At 42.1% G+C, this 23,009-nt stretch overlaps 2 protein-coding genes and 1 long non-coding RNA gene across 5 annotated transcripts; all 3 read right to left on the bottom strand.

Moving 5' to 3' along the window:
* Positions 1 to 652: 652 nt before the first annotated feature.
* LOC103441886 (chaperonin 60 subunit alpha 2, chloroplastic) lies at positions 653 to 5,526 on the bottom strand. Of its 3 annotated transcripts, none has more exons than XM_008380604.4 (9): positions 5,219 to 5,526; positions 4,962 to 5,142; positions 4,217 to 4,338; positions 3,909 to 4,116; positions 3,654 to 3,799; positions 3,053 to 3,359; positions 2,501 to 2,751; positions 2,064 to 2,264; positions 653 to 1,255 (listed from the first exon to the last, which is right to left on the bottom strand). In XM_008380604.4, the coding sequence occupies exons 1-9, from the start codon at positions 5,276 to 5,278 to the stop codon at positions 965 to 967; spliced, it is 1,767 nt and encodes a 588-aa protein (XP_008378826.3). In that variant the 5' UTR covers positions 5,279 to 5,526; the 3' UTR covers positions 653 to 964. The 3 variants fall into 3 exon arrangements, with proteins under 3 accessions (XP_008378826.3, XP_017189070.3, XP_028963171.2); XM_017333581.3 differs by having other exon boundaries at positions 4,962 to 5,139; positions 5,219 to 5,417; XM_029107338.2 differs by having other exon boundaries at positions 4,962 to 5,136; positions 5,219 to 5,417.
* Positions 5,527 to 6,944: 1,418 nt separating this feature from the next.
* LOC114826319 (uncharacterized) lies at positions 6,945 to 18,386 on the bottom strand. Its single transcript, XM_070826428.1, has 6 exons — positions 17,499 to 18,386; positions 17,265 to 17,420; positions 16,703 to 17,178; positions 16,539 to 16,622; positions 7,086 to 7,235; positions 6,945 to 6,956 (listed from the first exon to the last, which is right to left on the bottom strand). The coding sequence occupies exons 1-6, from the start codon at positions 18,253 to 18,255 to the stop codon at positions 6,945 to 6,947; spliced, it is 1,635 nt and encodes a 544-aa protein (XP_070682529.1). The 5' UTR covers positions 18,256 to 18,386.
* Positions 18,387 to 19,199: 813 nt separating this feature from the next.
* Positions 19,200 to 19,709, bottom strand: LOC139197953 (uncharacterized). The gene is made up of 2 exons (XR_011583372.1): positions 19,572 to 19,709; positions 19,200 to 19,396 (listed from the first exon to the last, which is right to left on the bottom strand). It is a non-coding gene; the product is annotated as an uncharacterized lncRNA (long non-coding RNA).
* Between the last annotated feature and the right edge of the window lie 3,300 nt (positions 19,710 to 23,009).

Raw genomic sequence — 23,009 nt, 5'->3', positions numbered from 1 at the left:
GGCCCACCCACCAATACAAGTATGCATTTTAGCCAAAATAGTCTATGAGATTAACATAACTCTTCATTTTGATCGGTGAAATTTAAAATCAATAAAAGTGATTCTTAAGATTGTCCATAGTCAACGAAATTTTTTTACGAAATGACCAAAATGATTGACTGTGGACAATCTTAGGAACCACTTTTATCGACTTTAAATCTCAAGGATCAAAGTGATGAGTTATGTTAATTTCAATGACCTTTTTAGCTAAAAAGCTATGGAAGTAGGTTCCATTAAGTAAGAGTAACATTTTCGAAGAAAATGCTAGAAATATCATAATTTAATACTACATTAGTATACCATTTGACATGACAAGTGACAAATTTGTAACTGGATAACCAGCACTAAAAACAGTCTTTACATTGGATGGTTTGGTGTTTTGATGATCCCTACTTTATTGACTGCAGTATCTGTATTTATTATTGCTTTTGTTGCTACACCTCCGCTAGATATTGGTGATATCTTATTGGATGATGGTTGTATGCATCCTAGCATTACTCTTTGTTAAGTAATGGGTAAATTGTTGTTGTACCTGCTCAACTAACGTTCGGAGTTCAATCCAAAAACGACGGTTTTCATTGTCTATTTTATCAGTAACAAGTACACGAGCAAATGTACAAGCAACAACTGTTTATAGATGAACAAATCCTTGATTGGTAGGAACACAGTTTACAACTTGGGCAAAAACATATCAACTGAAAGGCTGGCCGCGAACGTATACAAAATCTTGATTGCATATGTTCAACCTCACGTATAAAATTCCGATTCCTAACAGATTCTTTGTCACAGCGTTCAAAGCTTGTTTCATCTTCATATCATATCCACAAGAACTTGTACTTGAGTTCCGAAGCTTGGTTGCACAGCATGGGATATGAAATTCCAGTTCGCCTCTTCCTCAGCTTTCATGCAACTCTCTTGACTGTGTTTACTGAGGAGTTATTCCCGGAACAAAAGGAACAGCTGGCTTTTTCTTCTTTGTTTTCTCCACCAATACAGCTTGAGTTGTAAGAATCACTCCGGCAATGGAGGCTGCAATTTGAAGGGCACATCTTGAAACCCTACAAGGATCTATAACTCCCGCATCTGGGAGATCTTCATAGTTTCCTGTCATTGCATTGTACCCAACTCTCCAATCAGAACTTTTAGTCTTCTCCACAACAACTTCTCCATCATCCCCTGCATTAGTTGCAATTGCTTTTGCAGGAGCAAGTAGAGCCTGCATTCGAGACAGATTTTTTTTGCATGAAAACGGTATAGGCCTTCAACAAGGCATAACTGAAATATTAAATTTTTATACAAAGATAACGCATTTAGGCATAAAAATTTAGTTCAAAATTTTGCATCCTAGGCTAAAATTTCAACATAAAAAAGAAATTTGAAATATATCTTTCGCTTCAATATCTTTGCCAATTTAATTCACCATATTAACTCAACAATTTAATTTCTACGAACACAAATGATATCAGACAAGCCTTATGCTATCTCCTATCCAAAGTTCAAACTATATGCTTTTTAATTAAAGTTGACATGACTACGCTATTAAATAAAATTTTAACCCTCTAATCAATGGATTGTAGCAGCTAAAGACTTTCAAATCCAATGAAAGAGGCCAATCGCATAATGATTTTTCTGAGAAGTAGCTTAGGCTTTTTCTGTGTGTGTAGAAAATTTCAATTCCGTGTTGGTAAGAACATCAAGAGCGTACTGACTCAACTGATGTTGCCTGTTGTTTAACATAAGGTCTAACCATAGAACTATTACTGACTCAACTGATGTTGCCTGTTGTTTAACATAAGGTCTAACCATAGAACCATGTGTCACCTTCCGAGGAAAACTGAACATTGGATGATAGGTGCAACAACAAAGAGTGAAAAGACTCGGCAACACTGTGGACTTTTCTCCTCTTTCTTGCCCTATATACAGATAGATGCCTGTAGGGGCCATGTGGGCGTGTATATGTGCATGTGGATTGATAGTGTGCCTAATTGTACGTGTGAGTAAAGGTGAGAAAAGGAGGCCCTCACCTTTGCTACAAGGTCAGCACCAATCTGCTCATCTAAATCTTCCATAGAATTCTTTATGGTAGGAATAAATTCTGAGAGATGTACATATGTGGCACCACCACCAGGCACCACTCCTTCCTCCATAGCAGCAAATGTAGCGTTCTTTGCATCTTCAATTCTGAGTTTGCGATCTTCAAGTTCTAACTCAGTATGTGCTCCTACCTATGGCACATGAAAATCAGTTAATAATAAAATCATGATAAAAATAGAACTCCGAAAAAGAACAGTAATCAAAGAGATTCATTTATAATTACTACTTTGCAGCACAAATGCACAAACATAAGCTTTTCCTAATTTCCAGCACGAATGGACAATCAGCATAAGGAATGTATAAAAATAAAAATAGAAGACATTTCTACGCATTGTATCTGACATTGTAGCTCTTCCATATTGCAGACCTTAATTACAGCAACTCCACCGCAAAGTTTGGCAATTCTTTCAGAGAGCTTTCTCGACAGGTGTGCATTTTCTGTTTCTGCCAGATCCTTCTTGATCTGTAATATTCTTGCCTGAATCTCAGCTTTAGTAGAAGGGTCTGCAACTATCGTTGTTGAATTACTTGTTATTTTCACTTTTCTTGCAATTCCAAGTTGATCTGATGTTGCACTCTCAAGGGTCAAACCAAAATCTCCAGAGAGAAAATCAGCACCTGAAAGTTGCGATTTTGATTATTTATTTTTGCTGACACAGAACAAATATACTAATACCGTCATGCAGAAGTATTAGTAGTCTGAGGTAAAGAACCTATAGTTCTCACCAAGTTTGAAAAACGATGTTCTTTCATAGACTTTGAAGGCAGCCATGGAATTTTTTAAACTAGTAGACCAATACGTTTGATAAATGAGATTTACATAATCATCATGGCCCATGTTGTTATAAAGTGTGCTGAATAAATCTCAGAAGCATGTGAAAAAGATAAATGAAGGTCGGCATGTGATGAATATGTTCACCTGTCATAAGTGCAATATCTTGCAGAATAGCTTTTTTCCCCTCTGCAAATCCAGGACATTTAACAACAGCGACTTTAAGTAAACCCTGCTTTTTGTTCACCACTAGTGTTTCCAGTACTTGCTTTGAGATATCCTCTGCAATGATTAGCAGCGGGATACTCAGTTGGGTTGTCTTTTCCAATAAAGGAACAATTTCTCTAACAGTTGAGATCTTGTGATCAGTTACTAGGACCTTAGCTTTGTCAAACTCCACAAGAGATTTTTCCTGGTTCGTAATGAAGTGGGAGGACATGTATCCCTTGTCAAACTGTACTGAACAAAAAATAATAGTGCATTAATTTGAATATGTAAACAAGAATTCTAATAGAAACTAAAAGAATAAAACAATCAACCAGAGCCCAACTCTAGTTTTGAATTTTTGTTTTGTGATTAGGATAACAAAATATGTAAGCAACTAAGCATACATATCTGGCAAACGATCATAAAAACCTTATCCTCATTAATTTCTATGAAGATTTCTGTAATCTGAATAACTCAATTTTAAATTCAGAAGTTTATATACATTGTCATATTTTTTACTGGGCAAAAATCATTTCATTACCTTCAGCCCTTCTTCAACTAAAACAGACGTTTCAAATGACGAGGATGACTCAATTGAGATTACTCCATCAGGTCCAATCTTTTCTATAGCTTCAGCAATCAAATTACCGATGAACTTGTCATTTCCAGCAGAAATTGAAGCTACAGCTGAAAAAAGGGGAAAAGACTCTTGACATTATATCCATAAGAGATACGAGAAGGGAAAAAACAACGCGGAATGTGATTTTATGTAATTTGAATGACAAGAAATGATCACCTTTAATGTCATTCCTTCCTTTTACTGGAAGACTCTTCTCCTTCAAGATCTTGACCAGTTCATTTACAGTCTTATCCATTCCTTTCTTCAAAGAAATTGGGTTAGCTCCAAAAGCTACTGCCAAAAGTCCACCTCTGATCATTTCTCTTGTCAAAATGACAGCAGTGGTGGTACCATCACCTGCCAAATTATTCATTTTCTTTGCAACCTGCAAGTACGAAAGTAAAGATCTAATCTTTCTAATTTTATGCTTGGAAATGCATCAAGATAAGATTCAGTAAGAGAATTATCTAGCAACCAAGAACAACCTCTTGGATTAGCATCGCTCCCACGTTCTCAATTGTATCTGATAGCTCTATGGACTGAACAATTGTTACACCATCATTTATCACTTTCAGTTTTTCAGACTCAGAAAGAACAACATTACGTCCTGCATGTTTCACTTAAGATCAATCAACAAAGTAAACGCATAACCACCTAATTATTTGTAAATGTGTAAAAACACAAATTAGTTGCATTATTTTCAAATTTGGGGCATCTTTTAGTTTCATATCACATATAACCGGCAACAAGATTCATGTACGCCTCATTGTTCCAAATATAAAACACTTCAAATCCTTGGAAAAGTATGTGTCATAATGATCGATATTCTAGATAACCTCAAGGGTTGACCAACTAAGATGCAACTATCAATCAAGAACCCTCCTATTGATTGTTCTAATAATTCAACAAAATGGAAACGGTATCTACCTAGAACTCCATGATCACCGCAATCTTTTTGGCATTTCACTACACCAATATTCAGCAAAACCGTTTAACTAGAAGTTCAAGTCCGACCGAAGAAGGTACCAAATTATATCAACTGCACCGATTGTATTCGACAAGGAAACTACAATTCCTAACATATACTTGTAAAGTCATGCAACAATGGTTCACCATACGAAAATATATTCATAACAGAAAACTATAAGCCTTCGAAATAATTAAGAAAACAAAACCAAAATGCCGAACACCCAGAGTAATAAAAATTGAAAAGGAGGAAAACCCAGATACCTTTAGGTCCTAAGGTAAGGGAAACAGCATCAGCAAGTTTATCTATCCCAGTTTGTAAGGCATCCCTGCATTCTGTACCAAAAGATATCTTTTTTGCGCCTGCTTTGACCACCAACCTCCTCAAAGACTCTGGCTTTCTCCAAAACCCAGCTACTTGTTGCTTCTGAAAATTGCTCTGCTGCTGCAATGGAAACCATTAGCCCAAAATCACACTTGAGAGAGACAGGGGAGAGAGAGGGAGATGGAGAGAGTCTTACAGAGAAGAAAGGTTTATGAAAGAAGAGTTGAAAGGAGTTTGAGGAGAAGGAGATGGACATTTCTGGGTTGCTGGCGGAACAAGGAGGTTGGGGTTTAGGACAACTTTCCCGGAATCTGAAGGATTTTCCTGGAAAATTTTGATGGGTTTTAGTGTTGGTGCGCGGGGGTTTTGGGAGGTGTGGAGGATGGCTTTGTCATGTTTTATTTTTTTTATTCATTGAATGAAAATACGAAAAATGACCTCTTCGTCTTTCGTATATCCATCCGAAGCCCAAACTCTATCAAAATACGAAATTTATCAAAGGATGTGCTATCCACACATCTATTTTTATTTTTTACACACTCTTGTTAATTTATGTTCGTTGATCTTCTTTAATTCATCTGATTCAACAGTCGAAAACTAAAAAGATGTGGAGAAGTAAAAAATGGTATGTAGATATCACATCCCTTTCTCAAATTATCTGTCGGTCTGCCGCACCAAATTCCAAAACTCTCTCGGTTAGGAATTAGGGTTTTGTTGAAGGCAAAGTTGATTGATTTTCGATCTCTTTGATTAGTCTCTTCTTGTAAGTATCAAAAATTTTGGAGGTGTCAGCTTGATTCAGATTTTTTCGTTCAAAAATAACATCCTCAACTTTTAGAGCAACTCCACCATTTGCAAGATATTAGATAATTGGCATTTTTTGGGGAAAAGCCAGCTCCAACCGTACCAAATAGCCCAAGTGAATGGGTGGAGCCCATGGCCTAGTAGGAGCTAGGCTAATTTGACCTAGGTGGCTACCTAGGAAACTTAATTAGAGATGAAAACAGTTCGATTCAATTTGAGAACCAAAAATTTTAAAGAAAAACCGCACAAAAGCAGATTGACTCAGTTTTGGTTTAGTTCGCTCGATTCTAAACATCTTTTTCGTTCGAGATCAGATCTATAGATGCTAGTGAGAGTTTGGCGTTGCAATCTTGAGACATGATTGAATCTAATTTGTGTGGACTGAATTTGTGGGAAGAGATGGCGGAGGGAGTGCCTAGTCGATCGAGTGTGGTGAGGGAGGAAGGGAGGGAGGACAGAAGAGAAGAGAGAGAGAGATGAGATGAAAGGGTGAAAATTAGGGGTGGGCACTTGAACCCAAAAATCGAAACCGAAACACGAACCAAATCGAAGAGTACCGAACGGTTTGGTTTTGATGTTTCAAAACCGTTTTGGTTTAAAACCGAACCAAATAGGGGAAAAACAGTTTGGTTTCGATTCCAGCCCTTCGAAACCGAAACCGCATAACTTTATTAAATTTTAAATTCGAATTGGTTATTTCATTGAGTTCATACATTTAGTATGGACTCAACCACATCATAACATAGGCACATAATCTCTTTCTTGGCATCTCTCTACCTATTCTCCTTTTTTTGCTGTGTTCTCACCAACCCAGGTCATGTTCCTGCTTCCTACGTTCCTGATGTTGAAGATAGTGCGGTCTCCAATCAAGAATCTAAGAAAAATGTAAGCTTCTTGGAGCGGTTTTTTGGTATTGTCTGTTTGGTTGGTGAGAAAATTGAGGGAAAGATGATGAATTGAAGTTTTGGTTTTAATGCTTTATGTTTAGATGTTGAGTAAAATGTAAGTTTTGAGTGGTGTGTTATGAGCACTTGTGCCACTTTGTGAAGAAGTCCTTATCTGCGGTTAGCAAAGTACTTATCTGGCGCTGTTGCCTATGAATTCTGTTTCAACAGCAGCTACCCGCGGTCCTAAGCCCGTTTTAGAGATCATTTCACTACACAAATAGAAAAACCCGGCTTCCACAACTACAACTAAGGTAGGAACAGCTAATTACATAGTGGGTTCTAAAAGAAGTTGTTTCAACCGTTCGTACTAACCTCCCGGGCAATGTTCATTACACTCGAAGCAATACAAAGCTTATTCTTTCCTGAATCAGACAATGATGCTTGTGCTTTCGCAGGGATTGACGTAGACAACATAAAGACCATATATGAACCCCTATTTGTCGCAGCACATGAGGAACCGAGCTGCAATCATGAATGCCAGAGCATTTTCACTAAACTATAAGAAATACGCAGTTATGACTTGCTTAGCCAGTAAAACGTTATCTATTCACTCCACTCAGTTACGAGCAAAAAAGAGGAAACGGCTCCCAATACTTTATTTTACTTTCCTTCTCATCATAAATTACTTTCATCGGTGTCGTAAGGCGACGCAATCCCGGTGTCTCGTCATTTTGACCCCTTGTTCTCTTCTCCCGTTCTTCATGTCTAAAACAAAGAATATTTATATGAAGAGAAAGCATGTCAAGCCGGATTGAAGGCTTATATGTAGTACCTTCACCCATTGTTGTCTTAGGATCTTGAGTCATTTCCTCTCATTGACTTGTATTAGTAGGGCGTTCTTCATCTAAAGGCTCTTCATATCATGAACTTGTCCAAGCCAAACTCTTCTTGTTGTTGCGGGAAAAGGTTCTGGTAAGCTCGTCAGGTGCTGGCGTAAGTAGTAACTCCTACCGTTGCTAAAGCTTTCTCTTTAAGACTTTTCACTCCGATTATCGTTATTCAAGCGGTATCGCGGAGAATCTTTCCTTTCATCCTTCTGGCAAGGGTTTAAAGAGGGGCTTGGTAGCTAGGAAAGTAAAGTTAGGAAGGAGGGCGCTGTACTATTGGGCAAGTAGCGGTTGTAGTCTCGGCTTTCTTGTAGCTTTGGGGGGTTGTTGAGATTGTATCTAATTAGTAATGTTATAAATTTGATGAATGGTTTTGATTCTCTTATTTCCATCCTATTGAAGATTCTCTCTCATCCTATTCCCATCTCCTTCCCTCCCCTCCTCTCATATATTATTTTTTGTCTTATTGTCTCTATTAAAAAATCAATATAAGATATTGATGTGGCTAAACCATAACCGTTCAAATAGGAGGGGAGGAAAGGGAATAGACATTAGGAGGGGAGAGAATCCTCTTCCGTTTCGACTTAGGGTTAGTTAGATTAAATGTTGTTTGTGAAATTTGGAATGATTTCGATGCTCATTTGAGTGGATTCATTTTATAGCAAGTCAAATAATAAGTTTTTGAATCTTGGCAAATGGCAATACAGATTAGTATTTGTTCTCACCCCATTGGCTCTTATATCTGTTTCTTGTGTGATTTATCGGGTTTAGGCCGAAAAATAGTGAGAATTGAGAAATCTTTATGAGTGACTCATTTGTTGTTTGCTAATAGCGACAATCAACAAATTAGTCAACATACATGCTTAAAGCTTGGTTGTTTAGGGAGTATGCATAGAAAATATGAGAGTTGGAACTATTGAGTCAATTGCATTGCTTGTTGAAGGAGATCGTTCAAGCGTGAGTCAATTCTTTTACCTGTTTCATCAAGGTGGATATTTGTTAGTATAGTAGAGATAGAGATGTCGTATAATTAGGTTGAAACACCAAAACTTTTTTTATTGAATTGGATGAACAATTTATTTTTCGGGTTATTATTATGTTGTGGTCCTTGTGGATGGGAATTCCGTTGTCGCTAACTCATTGCCCAGGAAAGAATAGTTGAATGTAATAATGTATGTTGTATGCATTCCTGATTGTAATTGAAGCCATGCTTGATTGAATTTTAATATTGTATGTATGCTTGAACAATGCAGTAATAAAAAACATGCAAAATGAAAAACAAACAATAAATGTTGCTCATAGAAGAGAATTGAAGTGTATATCAAAGGAAAATTGTTTGTATCATACTTGACCAATCCCGAAACTACCGAGCACCGGCCAACGCTATACTGTCAAGGACCCAGAAGAGTTCCCCTCCGACCAGGAGGCCAATCACTACTCGACACGTGTCAAGATTAGAAGCCAATCAGAGCGCAGCACGTGTCGACATCAAGAACCAATCACAACATGACACATGTCAATGTGACAAAGCTACAAGTTTTTCTATAAATAGGGGTCATTCCCCCACAATATTGCCTAATGCCATTTTGTGTTAAATCATTCACAAGAACTCACTAAATTGAGAGCTTGATCCTTTGTACTTGTGTAAGCCCTTCACTACTAATAAGAACTCCTCTACTCCGTGGACGTAGCCAATCTGGGTGAACCACGTACATCCTGTGTTTGCTTCTCTGTCTCTATTCATTTACGTACTTATCCTCACTAGTGACTGAAGCAACCAAGCAACCAAGCGAAGGTCACAAAACCTGACACTTTCTGTTGTTCCAAGACCTCCGGTTTTGTGCATCAACATTTGGCGCCGTCTGTGGGAAACGACACTTATTCCTACTCTCTTCAGCTGTGTCAAGCTGGTTTCTATCATTCGTACACTTTCTTTTGACCAGGCATCCCTCTCCAACATGGGAAGCGAAGGAAGCCACAGCACACAGAATGACACCCCCCTTGCACATAGTGCGAAACAACGAAAGAAGGAAGGAAAACGAGTTCTTCTTCAAGCTAAAGTCGATGAGTTGGAAGCTCAGAACAACAAGAGAGCAATGAAGAATGAGGTCCTCCAGGAGCAATATGAAAAGCTCTTCGAGACACTCCACGAAGCTAGGCAAGCTCAGACACGCGAGCTTGTTGCCCCCGTGGAAGTCAACCATCAACTGGGTGCCCTCCAACATGGAGGGTCACATGCATTCGACATAGATATCCCTGATAGGGAACAGATTACCCCTCGACTTGATAATCAACATGAGGCTTCTCTTAACCCAGTTGCTTCAACCCGAACCATGAGAAGTGGAGGGAGACACCTCTTTACTGAAGGGGCAGAAGGATCGAAAGCCGTCTTTCGCGATTGTCGGGATTTCCTGAAGCAACGTCGAGAGAATTCCATCCATATAAGCTCAAAGATTAATGACCCAAGGATTTCTGAGAGACTCGGTCCCCTGCCACGGCCCAAGCCGGCCACCAATTTGGGGAAGGGGCAACAAGTCCCAGAGAGACATGAGGGTACAGGGGACTCAGAGGTGTTCCGACAGACATACCCTGGAAGCCAGTACAGCGAGTCCAGGGAAAAATCACATGCCCTTGATCAAACCTTCCTAATTCCAAGAGGAGATGGAGATTTACGAAAGAAAGCTCCAGTGACACATAACTCCGCTCAGGACCCCCTTGTCCTACAACTTCTTGAGGAAGTAAACAAGTTGAAGGCTGAACGTCAGGCTGAAATACCTGACTGGAACCAACCCAGGCCTGGCCCTCTTACAAGGAGGATCCTCAACACCCCCCTTCAAGCAAAGATAAAGCAAAAGCTTGGCTTGCAACTTTATACTGGAAAAGAGGACCCGATTGAGCACCTTAACCTCTTTGAGTCCACCATGGCATACCGGATGCACACCGACGAAGAGCGATGTCTTCTCTTCCCCTCCACCCTCTCTGGTGGAGCTCTAAATTGGTATTGTCGTCTTACACCTGAGACGGTAGACTCATTTGAGGAATTGAGGAAACTATTTGTTTCCCAACACATTTTCCAAACCGATCGCTTGCACTCTGCAGATGACTTGTACACTATCCGCCAGAAGCCAGACGAGTCATTACGTATGTATGCTGGCCGCTTCAGCCATGAATACTCCCGGTGTGCCGAAACAGATGACAAGACTGCCCTCAAAGCCTTCACGGCAGGCCTACGTGATTGTTTCTTTAAATACATGATCAATGCCAATACTTGGAAGACTTACTCTGAGGTGATGGCGCAGGCTTATAACCATGCCTCCGCCGAGGCAAAGACATATCAGGAGAAACCCCCTACAACCATCCTTTATCAACAAGTGGGAGGTGGAAGCCAGACTCACCTAAATGAGAAGACCTCGACTTCCCAAACAGCAGTGGCACCTCCCCATGCCTTGCATAATGCTTCACCGAATCAACAGACATATCAATTTCAAGGCAAGAGGAAGGATTTCCATCCTCACCACTCTCCTTTCAGTAAAAAGAGTAAGGGACACTATCCCGATAACCAAGGGTATCGCCACAATAACGCTCGCCCCCAGGCAGTCAATGCAGTGGGTCAAACCCGCGTCAAGATACCCCCTACCCCAAGGTATGAGACATACACGCCCTTGAATGCCACATGCGCGGCCATTTACCCCAGCATAGCTCACCTGATACCAAAACCAAAGCCGAGGCACCCAGATTACACGCCCCCGAATAACGCGGGCACGTTTTGTTGCTACCATGAGCATAACGGCCATGATAGCGAGAAATGTATCATCTTCCGTGATCGTATTGAAGCTTTGGCACGAGAAGGAAAAATTGATCAATTCCTTCTTCACCCTCAAAGGGATAACCGTAACCAACGCCAGGTGAATGTCATATATTCCATAAGCGGCGGCACACCCATATCTGAATCTTCTAATAGGGCCATGAAAAACAGTGAACGAAGTCTGAGGCCTGGTCACCAAGTGTTTCACGTGGAAGACATCAGGGGAGGGAAGTATCAAAAACCTAACTGGGATCCGATATGTTTCTACCCTGAGGAAGAAAGAGGCATCATCTACCCTCATAACGACCCATTGATCGTGGAGGCTCACATAGCCAACTTTGATGTTCGACGAATCCTCGTAGACACAGGGGCTTCGGTCAATATCATGTTTGCCGAAGCTTTCAGGGCGCTCAGTGTAGCTGAACACTTGCTCGATCGCTCGATTTCTCCTCTGATAAGCTTCTCCGGTGATATCGTGCAACCCTTAGGGAGCATACATTTACCCTTTACTATTGGTACAGGCCCTTACACGGCTACCATTACCACTAACTTCCTAGTGGTTGACTGCCCAACGGCATACAATGTCATCTTTGGGCGCACAGGCATCAATGATCTCAAGGCTATGGTATCCACGCATATGCTGTTGATGAAATTTCCAACCCCCCATGGCAACGGCTACATCAGAGGAGATCAGCTTAGTGCACGATCATGTTACAACACTTCAGTTAAGCAACAACACTTGCCCGGACCCAAGGAAACCCTGTCTGTACATGACCAAGTCACAAAGACCAGCTTAGATGAAGCGAACTTGGATCTTCCTGATAGCAACAATCAACCCGATGATCCTCGAGATGACTCTTTCACCCAGCAAGCCCAACCTGCTGAAGAGTTGGAGAAGGTACCTATCTCAAGAGATTATCCAGATCGCATGGTGAAGATTGGCACCACATTGTCACCACCCCTTCGGTTAGCATTGATATCTTTTTTGAAAGAGAACACTGAAGTCTTCGCCTGGTCATACGAGGACATGCCAGGCATCTCTCCCGATGTCATCTGTCATCGTTTGAGTATTGACCCCAAGATCAAGCCGGTGAGACAGAAGCGAAGATCTTATGACGCTGAACGATACGAGGCAATGAAAGCAGAAGTTGAAAAACTCAAAGGCATAGGCTTTGTCCGCGAAGTCAATTACCTGACATGGGTAGCAAATGTGGTCCTTGTTAAGAAAAATCCGACCAAAGAAAGTCTTTTGCTTCAAAAGGTCTTGTGGAGAATGTGTGTTGACTACACCGACCTAAACAAAGGGTGTCCGAAAGATAGCTTCCCTCTTCCTCTTATTGACAGACTTATAGACTCTACGGCCGGGTGTGAACTCCTGAGCTTCATGGATGCTTACTCAGGATACAACCAAATCCTCATGAACCCTTCGGATCAAGAACACACAGCCTTCACTACCGACAGAGGACTATACTGCTATAAAGTCATGCCTTTCGGCCTAAAGAATGCAGGAGCGACTTATCAGAGACTAGTCAACTCAATGTTCGCCGAGCAGATTGGGAAGAGCATGGAAGTTTACGTTGATGATATGTTAGTCAAGAGCAAACATGCTGACCAACACATCACCAACCTATCTGAAACTTTCACTATTTTGAAGAGGTATCGAATGAGGTTAAACCCCAACAAATGTGCCTTCGGCGTAGGCTCTGGCAAATTCTTAGGTTTCATGATTAGCCAACGAGGCATTGAAGCTAATCCCGAGAAGATCAAAGCAATCCTCGACATGAAGGAACCGGTAACTTCAAAGGACATCCAGAGCCTTACTGGCAAGGTGGCAGCCTTAACCAGGTTCATTTCTAAGGCCACAGACAAATGTGCTCCCTTTTTTAAAGCACTTAAGGGAAGTAGGAAGTACATTACATGGACTGATGAATGTGCCGAGGCATTCAAAAACCTCAAGGAGTACATGAGTAAAGCCCCTCTACTCTCCAAGCCCGAGGTAGGAGACATTCTCATTATCTACCTATCGGTATCAGCTTCAGCCGTAAGTTCCGTTCTCATTCGAAAGGATGGGAATATTGAGCGACCTGTCTACTACGCTAGCAAAGCCCTACAAGATGCGGAGACACGATACTCCAACATTGAGAAATTAGCTCTAGCATTGGTCATGTCTGCTCGGAAACTTCGCCCTTATTTCCAAGCACACGCCATCATCGTGCTTACCAATCACCCTCTTCGACAGATACTCCAGAGTCCTGACACGTCTGGGCGAATGATCAAATGGGCGATAGCATTGGGTGAGTTTGACATCTCCTACCAACCAAAACCAGCCGAAAAAGGTCAAGCAGTAGCAGATTTCATTGCCGACTTCACATATCCGGTTGACATTGCTTCTACACCTGAAGCAGTGGCTTCATTACCCCCGGAAGCTCAGAAGGTAGAATCAACGACCTCAGCATGGAGTCTGTATGTTGATGGCTCATCCAACCAACAGGGCTGTGGAGCGGGACTAGTCTTGACTACGCCCGACAAAGTAGCAATGGAGTATGCTCTTCGTTTCAAATTCAAGGCATCAAACAATGAGGCCGAGTATGAAGCCCTTCTAGCAGGATTACGTTTGGCCAAACACCTCGGGGTTAAACAAATTGATATTTTCAGTGACTCCCAATTAGTGGTCAACCAGGTTACCAACAACTTTGATGCTAAGGACAGCTCCATGGCAGCATATCTTGCGCAAACACAACTTTTGCTCAAGCACTTCCACTACCAGATCACCCAAGTTCCTCGAGCGGCAAACAGTCATGCAGACGCCCTGGCTCGCCTCGCCTCAGCTGTGGAAGACAAGATTGGAAGAAAAATTCATGTCGAACTGTTGGCAACACCAAGCACCATGGCCGCAGAAGTATGCAACTTACAACAGGGGGATAGTTGGATCACCCCGATCTATAATTTCCTTGCTCATGACACCCTCCCAAATGATAAAGTCCAGGCTAAGCAAATTCGATACAAGTCTACCCGCTACCTGATCATCAATGATCAACTCTATAAGCGAGGTTTTAGCCTGCCATACTTAAGGTGTCTTACGCCTGCCGAGGCGGAAATCGTCCTTCGGGAAATACATGAGGGAGTCTGTGGAGATCATGCTGGATCTCGGTCCCTAGCACACAAGACTTTTCGCCAAGGATATTACTGGCCAACACTCCACCAGGATGCCATCAAAGTATCCCGCTCATGTGACAAATGTCAACGATATGCAACTATTCCTCATTCCCCTCCAGAGCCTCTTACTCCTATGATTAGCCCTTGGCCCTTCGCCCAGTGGGGACTTGATTTGATCGGCCCAATGCCGGCAGGGAAGGGCAAAATCTGTTACGCAGTCGTTGCAGTGGACTACTTCACAAAGTGGGCCGAAGTAGAACCCTTGGCAACCATTACTGAGGCAAAGATAGAAGACTTCGTGTGGAAGAACATCCTTTGTAGATTCGGCATTCCCAATGCGATAGTCACTGACAATGGGCGACAGTTTGACAACAAGAAGTTCAGGTTGTTCTGCTCTAAGTTCAACATCAGCTTATGCTTTGCCTCTCCAGCTCATCCCCAGTCTAATGGACAAGTTGAGGCCATCAACAAAATAATCAAGCGCACTTTGAAAACCAGCTTGGACAAAGCTAAAGGCTGTTGGCCAGAATTTGTACCCCAAGTTCTTTGGTCATATCGCACTTCATATCGGACTTCAACAGGAGAAACTCCATTCTCACTTGCCTTTGGCACAGAGGCGGTTGTCCCTGTTGAGCTCGAGCAAGCAACATTCCGAGTCCAGAACTACATTCAAAGTGAAAATGACAAACAACTCACCCTCAACTTGGATTTAGTCGAGGAACACAGAAACCAAGCTCACTTGAGGAATGTCGCCTACAAGCAGCGCATCTCCAACTATTATGACTCTAGGGTCAAGCTTCGTTCTTTCAAAATAGGAGACTGGGTCTTAAAGAAAAGATTACTCTGCGACAGAGTCCCGAGTGAAGGCACACTTAGTCCAAACTGGGATGGACCGTATGAAGTCATTGGCATCAGTCGCCCTGGCTCTTACACACTTAGAAGCTCCGATGGCAAGACCCTTGGCCATCCATGGAACGCTGATCACTTGAAGTACTACTACAAATAGACTCACGATGTACAAGTGTTGAGCTATAGCCGTTCGGCATCCTATGTAATGAAGGCCATTTGGCAATGAATTCAATAAAGAGGTAATTTAGCCAACTCAGCCCTCACTCTTTTACATTCCTAGCAAGGGAACACTCAAGTGTTGAAACCTCAAAGCAGATATATCCAACACGAAGCAAAATCTAAGTATGTGTCGACAAGACTATACAAAGAAAGGAACAACCAAACAATGGCTTATATCCAAACAATAGATCTATTCATACATAGCCAAACATGCATTAATAATAGTGCAAACACTCATAAACACCTAAAATCCAAAACTCTCAAGCTTATAACATGGGCACATGTTATACACACATCAGACTACTACATCCAGAATACATGCAGATAGTAAAGACACTGCTATTCATTCTCATCTGAAGCCGAGCCCCTGGCAGTATCACTCCGTGTCCTACCATCATCCTCTGCATCCCCAAGATCCTCTTCACCATGCTGAGTCTGTGCATCAGCACTACCTTCATTATCAGACTCATCTTCGCTGCTAGGATCAACAGCAAGGACAAATGTCTCGCCCTTTCGATGATGCTCATCTATATCTTCGTGGTATTTTCGAAGAATGCTCCCATCATCATAACGATCAAGGACGGCCATCCATTTCCTTTTTTCAAAGCGAGCTTCTTGAGCACAGTAGGGTTTAATAGCAAGATGAAAGGTCGAAGAACTTAAGTATTCTTGCACAGCAGCCTCCCTTTCAGTTGGAATGCTCTTCTCCAGTTCAGAAATCTCAACTAAGGCACCATCCAATTCTCCCCTAACCTTGGATACTTCCAAGGTAGCCACCTCCAACTGTTTTTTAGTTGCCTCAAACAATTTCTTAAGCCTTAGGTTCTCACCATTTCGCCTTTTCAAGCTCTCCATGGTTTCGTCCTTCAGTTGGAGGGCCTGAGTCAAAAGTCCCTTATTCCTCCGGGCCTCGTCCACAAGCTGCTTATTCTCCTTCAGTTTTGCCTTGTACCGCTCAACCTCTTGCAGTCTGTCGTGATACTCGGCCATGACCTGCATGGCAAGACGATCATCACTACCTAAATAATGATAATAAAGAGGAAAAAGTAAGGAAATGACAAAGTAACACTCACATATGAAGACAGCTTCAACATCCGGTCGCAATCCGATTCATCCTTAGCTAAGGGCTCTCCGAGCTCATCGAAGGCGAATCGACGCCCTGCCAAGCAATTGTTGATATCCCCAAAATCCTTTGGCCGCGTGGCAACCCTCAAGTCCTTCCACGGGACACTGCCAGCTCTTTCCTTGCCTTTCCCCTCATGGCGGGAACCAGGATCACTTTCCTGGACAGTGTGCTCCATAGTAAGAGGATGAGGCAACAGTCGGCTCCCTTCTCCTGCAACTACGGCAGCAGCATTATCAACGGCCTTGACTCCAGTCTTCCTAAAGGCAGGCCCCTTAAGGACCACATCTTGGGACTTAGGTCTAACGGATGGTTCCCCTCGGAACTTATGAATTTTCTTATGCGGTAGGATGTCTTCCGAAGGAACTAACACTGGTGCTTTCCTTTTATGGGTGCTAGTCCCTGTTTTCTTGCTTACCTTCTCCACTGCATAAGGAAAATCAAAATAAGAAATACAACTTTCCAAATAAAGTAAGGAATTGAGCTAAGTTTACATGAAGGATACAACTTACTCGATCGTCCCTGGCTCTCGGAAACTAAGGGTTGGAAACCGTACCGACGAAATAAGGGTCGTAGCTTGCTTAAGTGTCTATCCTCTTTGGGCACCCTCAACACCTTCTCTATGTCAGATAGCTCCTGCCCAAACAGTTGGATGGTGCCCCGCGTCACTACATGAAGCAAAGTGTTAGAAGCAAGAAAAGACCACAACAAATAGCAAATAGTACGAACGGTGGATACGTTACAACCTACAGTCTGGAAGTGAGTAAGCACACGTCGCTCAGGCGTGACACCCTTATCATACTCCCAATCATTATACAGAAAGCACCAACGGTTTTTCCATGTGTAGTATGCCTTTTTCTTACCATACACAATACGCTCTCTCTCACTCCGACATGCACACTCGGCATAACCAGTGCATGATTTTGCTGGGCGCATCTTGTAACAGTAACGCCACTGATGGAAGGAAGGCTCACACAACCCACACTCCATCCAAATGATATAAAATCCAATCAAAGTATCCCAGAAACCAGGATTGAGTTGCCCAGGTGCATATCCGATCAAAGATAACATCTTTTGCAACCACGGATGTAAAGGTAGTCTCACCCCTAAAGTCAGTAATATCTGGGTGTAGAACATAACATGACCCTGGGGAGGCTCAGAAGGCCATTCTTCATCATGTACCAAACGTATCCCTACACTACGAGGGATATTACATGACTGCCTTAGCGCCTCAACCTGCTTCTCATTATCTAACAAGTTATTCTTTAGATGGTCTGCTGTGAACTCAGAGCGAACTATGGGTATGGCATCAAAAACAACCCCCTCACCCAACGCCATGGAGGAAGAACTAGCAATAGCTAAAGTTTGACGGTTGGGAAGATCATCCAATGTTTCTCTAGTACCGGACTCTAACAAAGACCCTGAAGACTCCGACATTGCAGACTCAGACTTAGAGCTAAAGCTAGAAGAGCCCTCATCACTAGAACTTCCAGGCTCTGACATCTACAATAAGAAGAAACAAATTCTATCACTACATGCATGATCAAAACATAAGGAAGTTCCTATATTACCCACATGAAGATGGTGCAAAGCGATGCCGGAACCCTTCTCAATCAGAAAGCAATCCGTCTTCCACAGTCACTACAAAACAAGCAAATGAAGACCGTGTCAAGCGCCAAAAAAAAAAAAAAAAAAAAAAAAAAAAAAAAAAAAAGCTTCATCCAAAAAGCTTCACCCGAAAAGCTTCACCTCCAAAGCTTCACCCACAAAGCTTCACCCACAAAGCTTCACCCAAAAAAGCTTCACCCGAAAAGCTTCACCTCCAAAGCTTCACCCACAAAGCTTCCCCTAAAAAGCTTCACCCACAAAGCTTCACCCAAAAAAGCTTCACCCGAAAAGCTTCACCTCCAAAGCTTCACAAGGGCCCAAAGCTTCACTTAAAAAAGCTTCACCTACAAAGCTTCACCTAAAAAAGCTTCACCTACAAAGCTTCATCTACATACTTTCACCATCAAAGCTTCACCATCAAAGCTTCACCTAGCAAGCTTCATCTACAAAGCTTCATCTACATACTTTCACCATCAAAGCTTCACCTAGCAAGCTTCATCTACAAAGCTTCATCTACAAAGCTTCACCATCAAAGCTTCACCTAGAAAGCTTCAACACCAAAGCTTCACCTACAAAGCTTCAACACAAAACCTTGCTCCAAATAAACAAATTTTGTTCACAAAACCTAAACATTTTTTGTTTTACACCCACAAGGGCCCAAAATCTTCCTTCTTATTTATTCACTTATATATGTTCCCAAACATATTATGATAGATCAAATAATAATTCAAAGTCCAAAATTTAGTTATGGACACAAATACAAGCAATTCACCAGTACTGAAGTTGCTACAAAAACTGGAATCTTCCCCAGCCTAGAAATCCAACAAAGCTTCGCCTCCTTTTCTCTATCAAATTTTTGCAGCTGCTGCTTCTCTCCAATGGAGCTGAATTTTGGACACCCTCTAGTTCTTGAGCAGATGAACAACTTTCAAGAAGGAACCATTTCTGTTTGAGCCACGGAAATTAAAGTGTTGAAGCTCCAAGCATGACAGTCGGATTCTTGCAGATTTCGAAGCTGCTGTGATGTTTCGAAGATCTGGAAATATTTAACCATTAGTTCATTCTGAATTTTTGATATGTTATGAAAGAGACGATGAGGAACAACTTCAATGAAGAAAGCATGCTGATCTGAACAATAGAAAATGGAGTTTCGAAGCTCACAACAAATCTGACGGGTTGACAGAAAAATAATAACCAGTCATTCATCATACCTGAATTTCTTGAGTTATACAGCTCCGAGGGATCTCAATTTTGGATATGTTGTAGTTCACAAGTTAAGGAACAACTTCGCTGAAGAAAGTTTGTTGATCTAAGCAAGAGAAAATGGAGTTTTTGAAGCTCACAACAGGTCTGACGTGTTGACAGACAAATGATGAACAATCACTCGTCGTACCTGAATTTCTAGAGTTGTACTGATCTGATGGCTCTCAAATTTGGATATGTTGTAGTTAAGGAATTAAAGAACAACTTTCATGAAGCCAACTTTGTGATTCGAGCTACAGATGATGGTCTTATATTGAAAACCAATTCCGGGTGTTAGGGGAAATGAAAAACAATTCCACCAAAGAAACATCATTATGATGTTTCATCATTATGGTGTTTTCATCATTATGATGCTTTCATCATTGTGATGCTTCCATCATTGTGATGCTTCCATTATGATTGTAATGCACCAACGGTTACACCCTCTATCATAGCAGTATGTGTGTGTATCTCCCTATAGTCATCCTGTGCAAGACTATCGTAGTCAGATGGCTTTCCATAAAACAGCTACCAACCGTTACACCTTCTGCAATTCCACTTATTCGGGCCTAGCAACCTTCATAAACAAAATATATGAAGAAAAAGTCCGGGGCTACCACTTAGAAAACAAAAGAATGAAGTTTTGGTACTTACGACATGGACTATTAGCAAGACACCTCATTCGTCAACTCCCTCGACTAGAGACTTGGGGGACTCCCACCATATGCTACTACGCCTTGGTACTCAAAAGTTCGTGACTACTCAGTGACTTGGATTTTTCAAGTCTCCAACCGAGAAGTTTTTCTCACTCGGGAAATTAAGGGAACACTACCTCAAACTACATGCTTCACTCACAAAGCTTCAACAATACAGGTTTCAACAAAAGCAAAAATTCAAAGAACTTTATGAAGAAGGCTTTGGTGTATTTAACACAATATGTTGAAATGAAGCAAAGCTTATTTATTAATATTTTCGATAAGCCACAAATATGTACATATACATGAGTCAAAATAAACAAACAAAAGGGAGCCTTCACAAAGGTTGCTTAGGGGAAGTCTCAGCAGTCGGTAGAGCCCCAGAAAGAGAAAGCACCGGAGGGTGGTTATCCGGAGCCTCAGTACTTGACAAAACCCCAGAAGGAGGAGGCATTGGAGGTTCATCATTTGAAGCTTCATTACCAGGTACAACCCTAGAGGACGAAGGCAATAAATGCCTTTGGAACAAACCCACAAACCGCTGATGATCAAGTAAAACCTTACCATCAGATTCCTTCATCTGGTCAAGTTTCCTCTTCATGTTTGTAGCATAGTCATGGGCGAGCCGGTGCAACTGCTTATTCTCATGCTTGAGCCCTCTAATCTCCTGTTTGAGACTCATCACTTCAGCAGCTAATGATTCAACTTGGCGGGTTCTAGCAAATAGGCGTTGGGCCATATTAGACACAGAACCTGCACACTGAACACTAAGAGCCAGAGAGTCCTTAACAGCCAACTCATCAGACCGTTTGGAAAGTAGTCTGTTATCTTTGGGAGTGAGAAGGTTCCTGGCCACCACTGCAGCGGTCATATCATTCTTCATCACAGAATCCCCAACGGTAAGAGGACCAGTAGGGGATATGAAGGATGGGCGCCATATGTTGTCTGGAGAAGGCGTGGCTGTCTCTTCTCCAAGGTTCAAGTCAAAACGACGGTCGGAGGGTCCAGACATTTTCAAATGTGTTGAAGAAGGAAGAGGTCAGACAAATCAAGATCTTAGAAGTGCAAGAAATGAACTTCTACTGGTAGAGATTCAAGTGTGCTGTGGAACTTAATGCCAGCCTCTATAAAAATCTGCACTCGACGGAGCTTCAGAAATCGAAGAGGCGTTTGCTTTCTCAAAAGCTGGGCTGCTCAGAGACCACGAGGGCCGATCTCAGAAATCGAAGAGGCGTTTGCTTTCTCAAAAGCTGGGCTGCTCAGAGACCACGAGGGCCGATCTCAGAAATCGAAGAAGCACCTGCTTTTTCAGCTTCGTCAGCACCTGTCACATGCACACTCAGCTTTGCGAAAATTACGGGCAATCTGTCGAAGATTTCTGGTGAAGTAGAAAGCACGTGAATCTTACTGTTCAATCACCGCTCTCCATATGCACCATCAACTCCTCGGGTACCACATATAACTTTGTCAAAGATCTCTGACAAAGTTTAGGCACGAGAATTTCGAAGTTCCAGCTACCCTACTATTACCCATAAGGGTAAAGGAACAGCACCACTGCTTGACAACTGGAAAGTCCCTATGTGTGTCGACCTCCGTGTTTTGCGGCAAGACAGGTTGGCAAGAACGTCCAACCTTTACTCACATTCGAGAAAAGACTCCCAACATAATTACTTTCTCAAAAACCGGAGTAGCACCGCTTTCCGAATCTCGAGAGTCAGATCCTCGACGGGATTGCTTGTTCGAAAACCGAAGAGGCACAACTCTCAGAACTTCGAGAGCCAGATTTCCTTAGATAAAGCTTGTCTATAATCTTCACACGTAATATCAGCTTTCCAGATACCACATACCACTTTTTCAAAGTGCTCTGACAAAATTAAAACACGTGAAGCTGGCAGCTCCCACTACATTGCTGTGACCAAGAAGGGTAAAGGAATAGCATTACTACTTGTTATTGGGAAATCCCTATATACATTGACCTCCCTCCTCAACGGACAGGCAAACCTGCAAAAATGCTCAACCCTTTCTCGCATTCGAAAAGGCACCCTCAACATAACCTCTCGAAATACTCAGCTTTATTTCCCCCCGATAATACCTCAGCAAATAAGCCACACCAAGAACAAGAGTATCTCATATCATCAGGGTCGAAAGCAAGAGTATCCCATATCATGCTTTCTCCCTGTCTTTGTCTTTGTCCTTGTCCACACCTGCAGGACAAGGAGAAAGAGAGCAGTCAGTCGGAACCTGAAATCAAACCTCCAATTTGGAACTGACTGCCTGGAGCCTTTGCCTGGTCGCTTACTTAGCATTGCTCTCGAGTACTCATCCTCAACTGCTATCAAGGTCACGAATTCCACCGGCAAATACCTCATGACAGTTGATCAGATATTGGCTCTTTACACTGAAGCTGCCAAGCGTGAATGAGTCACTATGAAGGAATGTTCTGAAGGACCATTTAAATGCAAAGGTTGCACACCACTTCTGCCATGCAAAAGATTGAAGCAGAAGGTTCAACGGTGGGCTGAAACAGATCACTACAGCACGACACCTTTCCATACCACATTCATTATTCCGTCAACAGCAATAGTATCCCATATCATCAAGGTCGAACGTACTCTAGATTTGATGGACTTGTTTTGACCCTCAAATTTTTGAGTCGGCCTTATACTCTGAAGGGCACCAGAAAACCCTCCAGCACAGTTCAAGAATAAGCCT

Source organism: Malus domestica, chromosome 08 (assembly GCF_042453785.1).
Source record: "Malus domestica chromosome 08, GDT2T_hap1".
Classification (NCBI taxonomy): Eukaryota; Viridiplantae; Streptophyta; class Magnoliopsida; order Rosales; family Rosaceae; genus Malus; species Malus domestica.
Note: the sequence above shows the minus strand (reverse complement) of the source record. Positions and strands in the feature narration are given on the sequence as shown.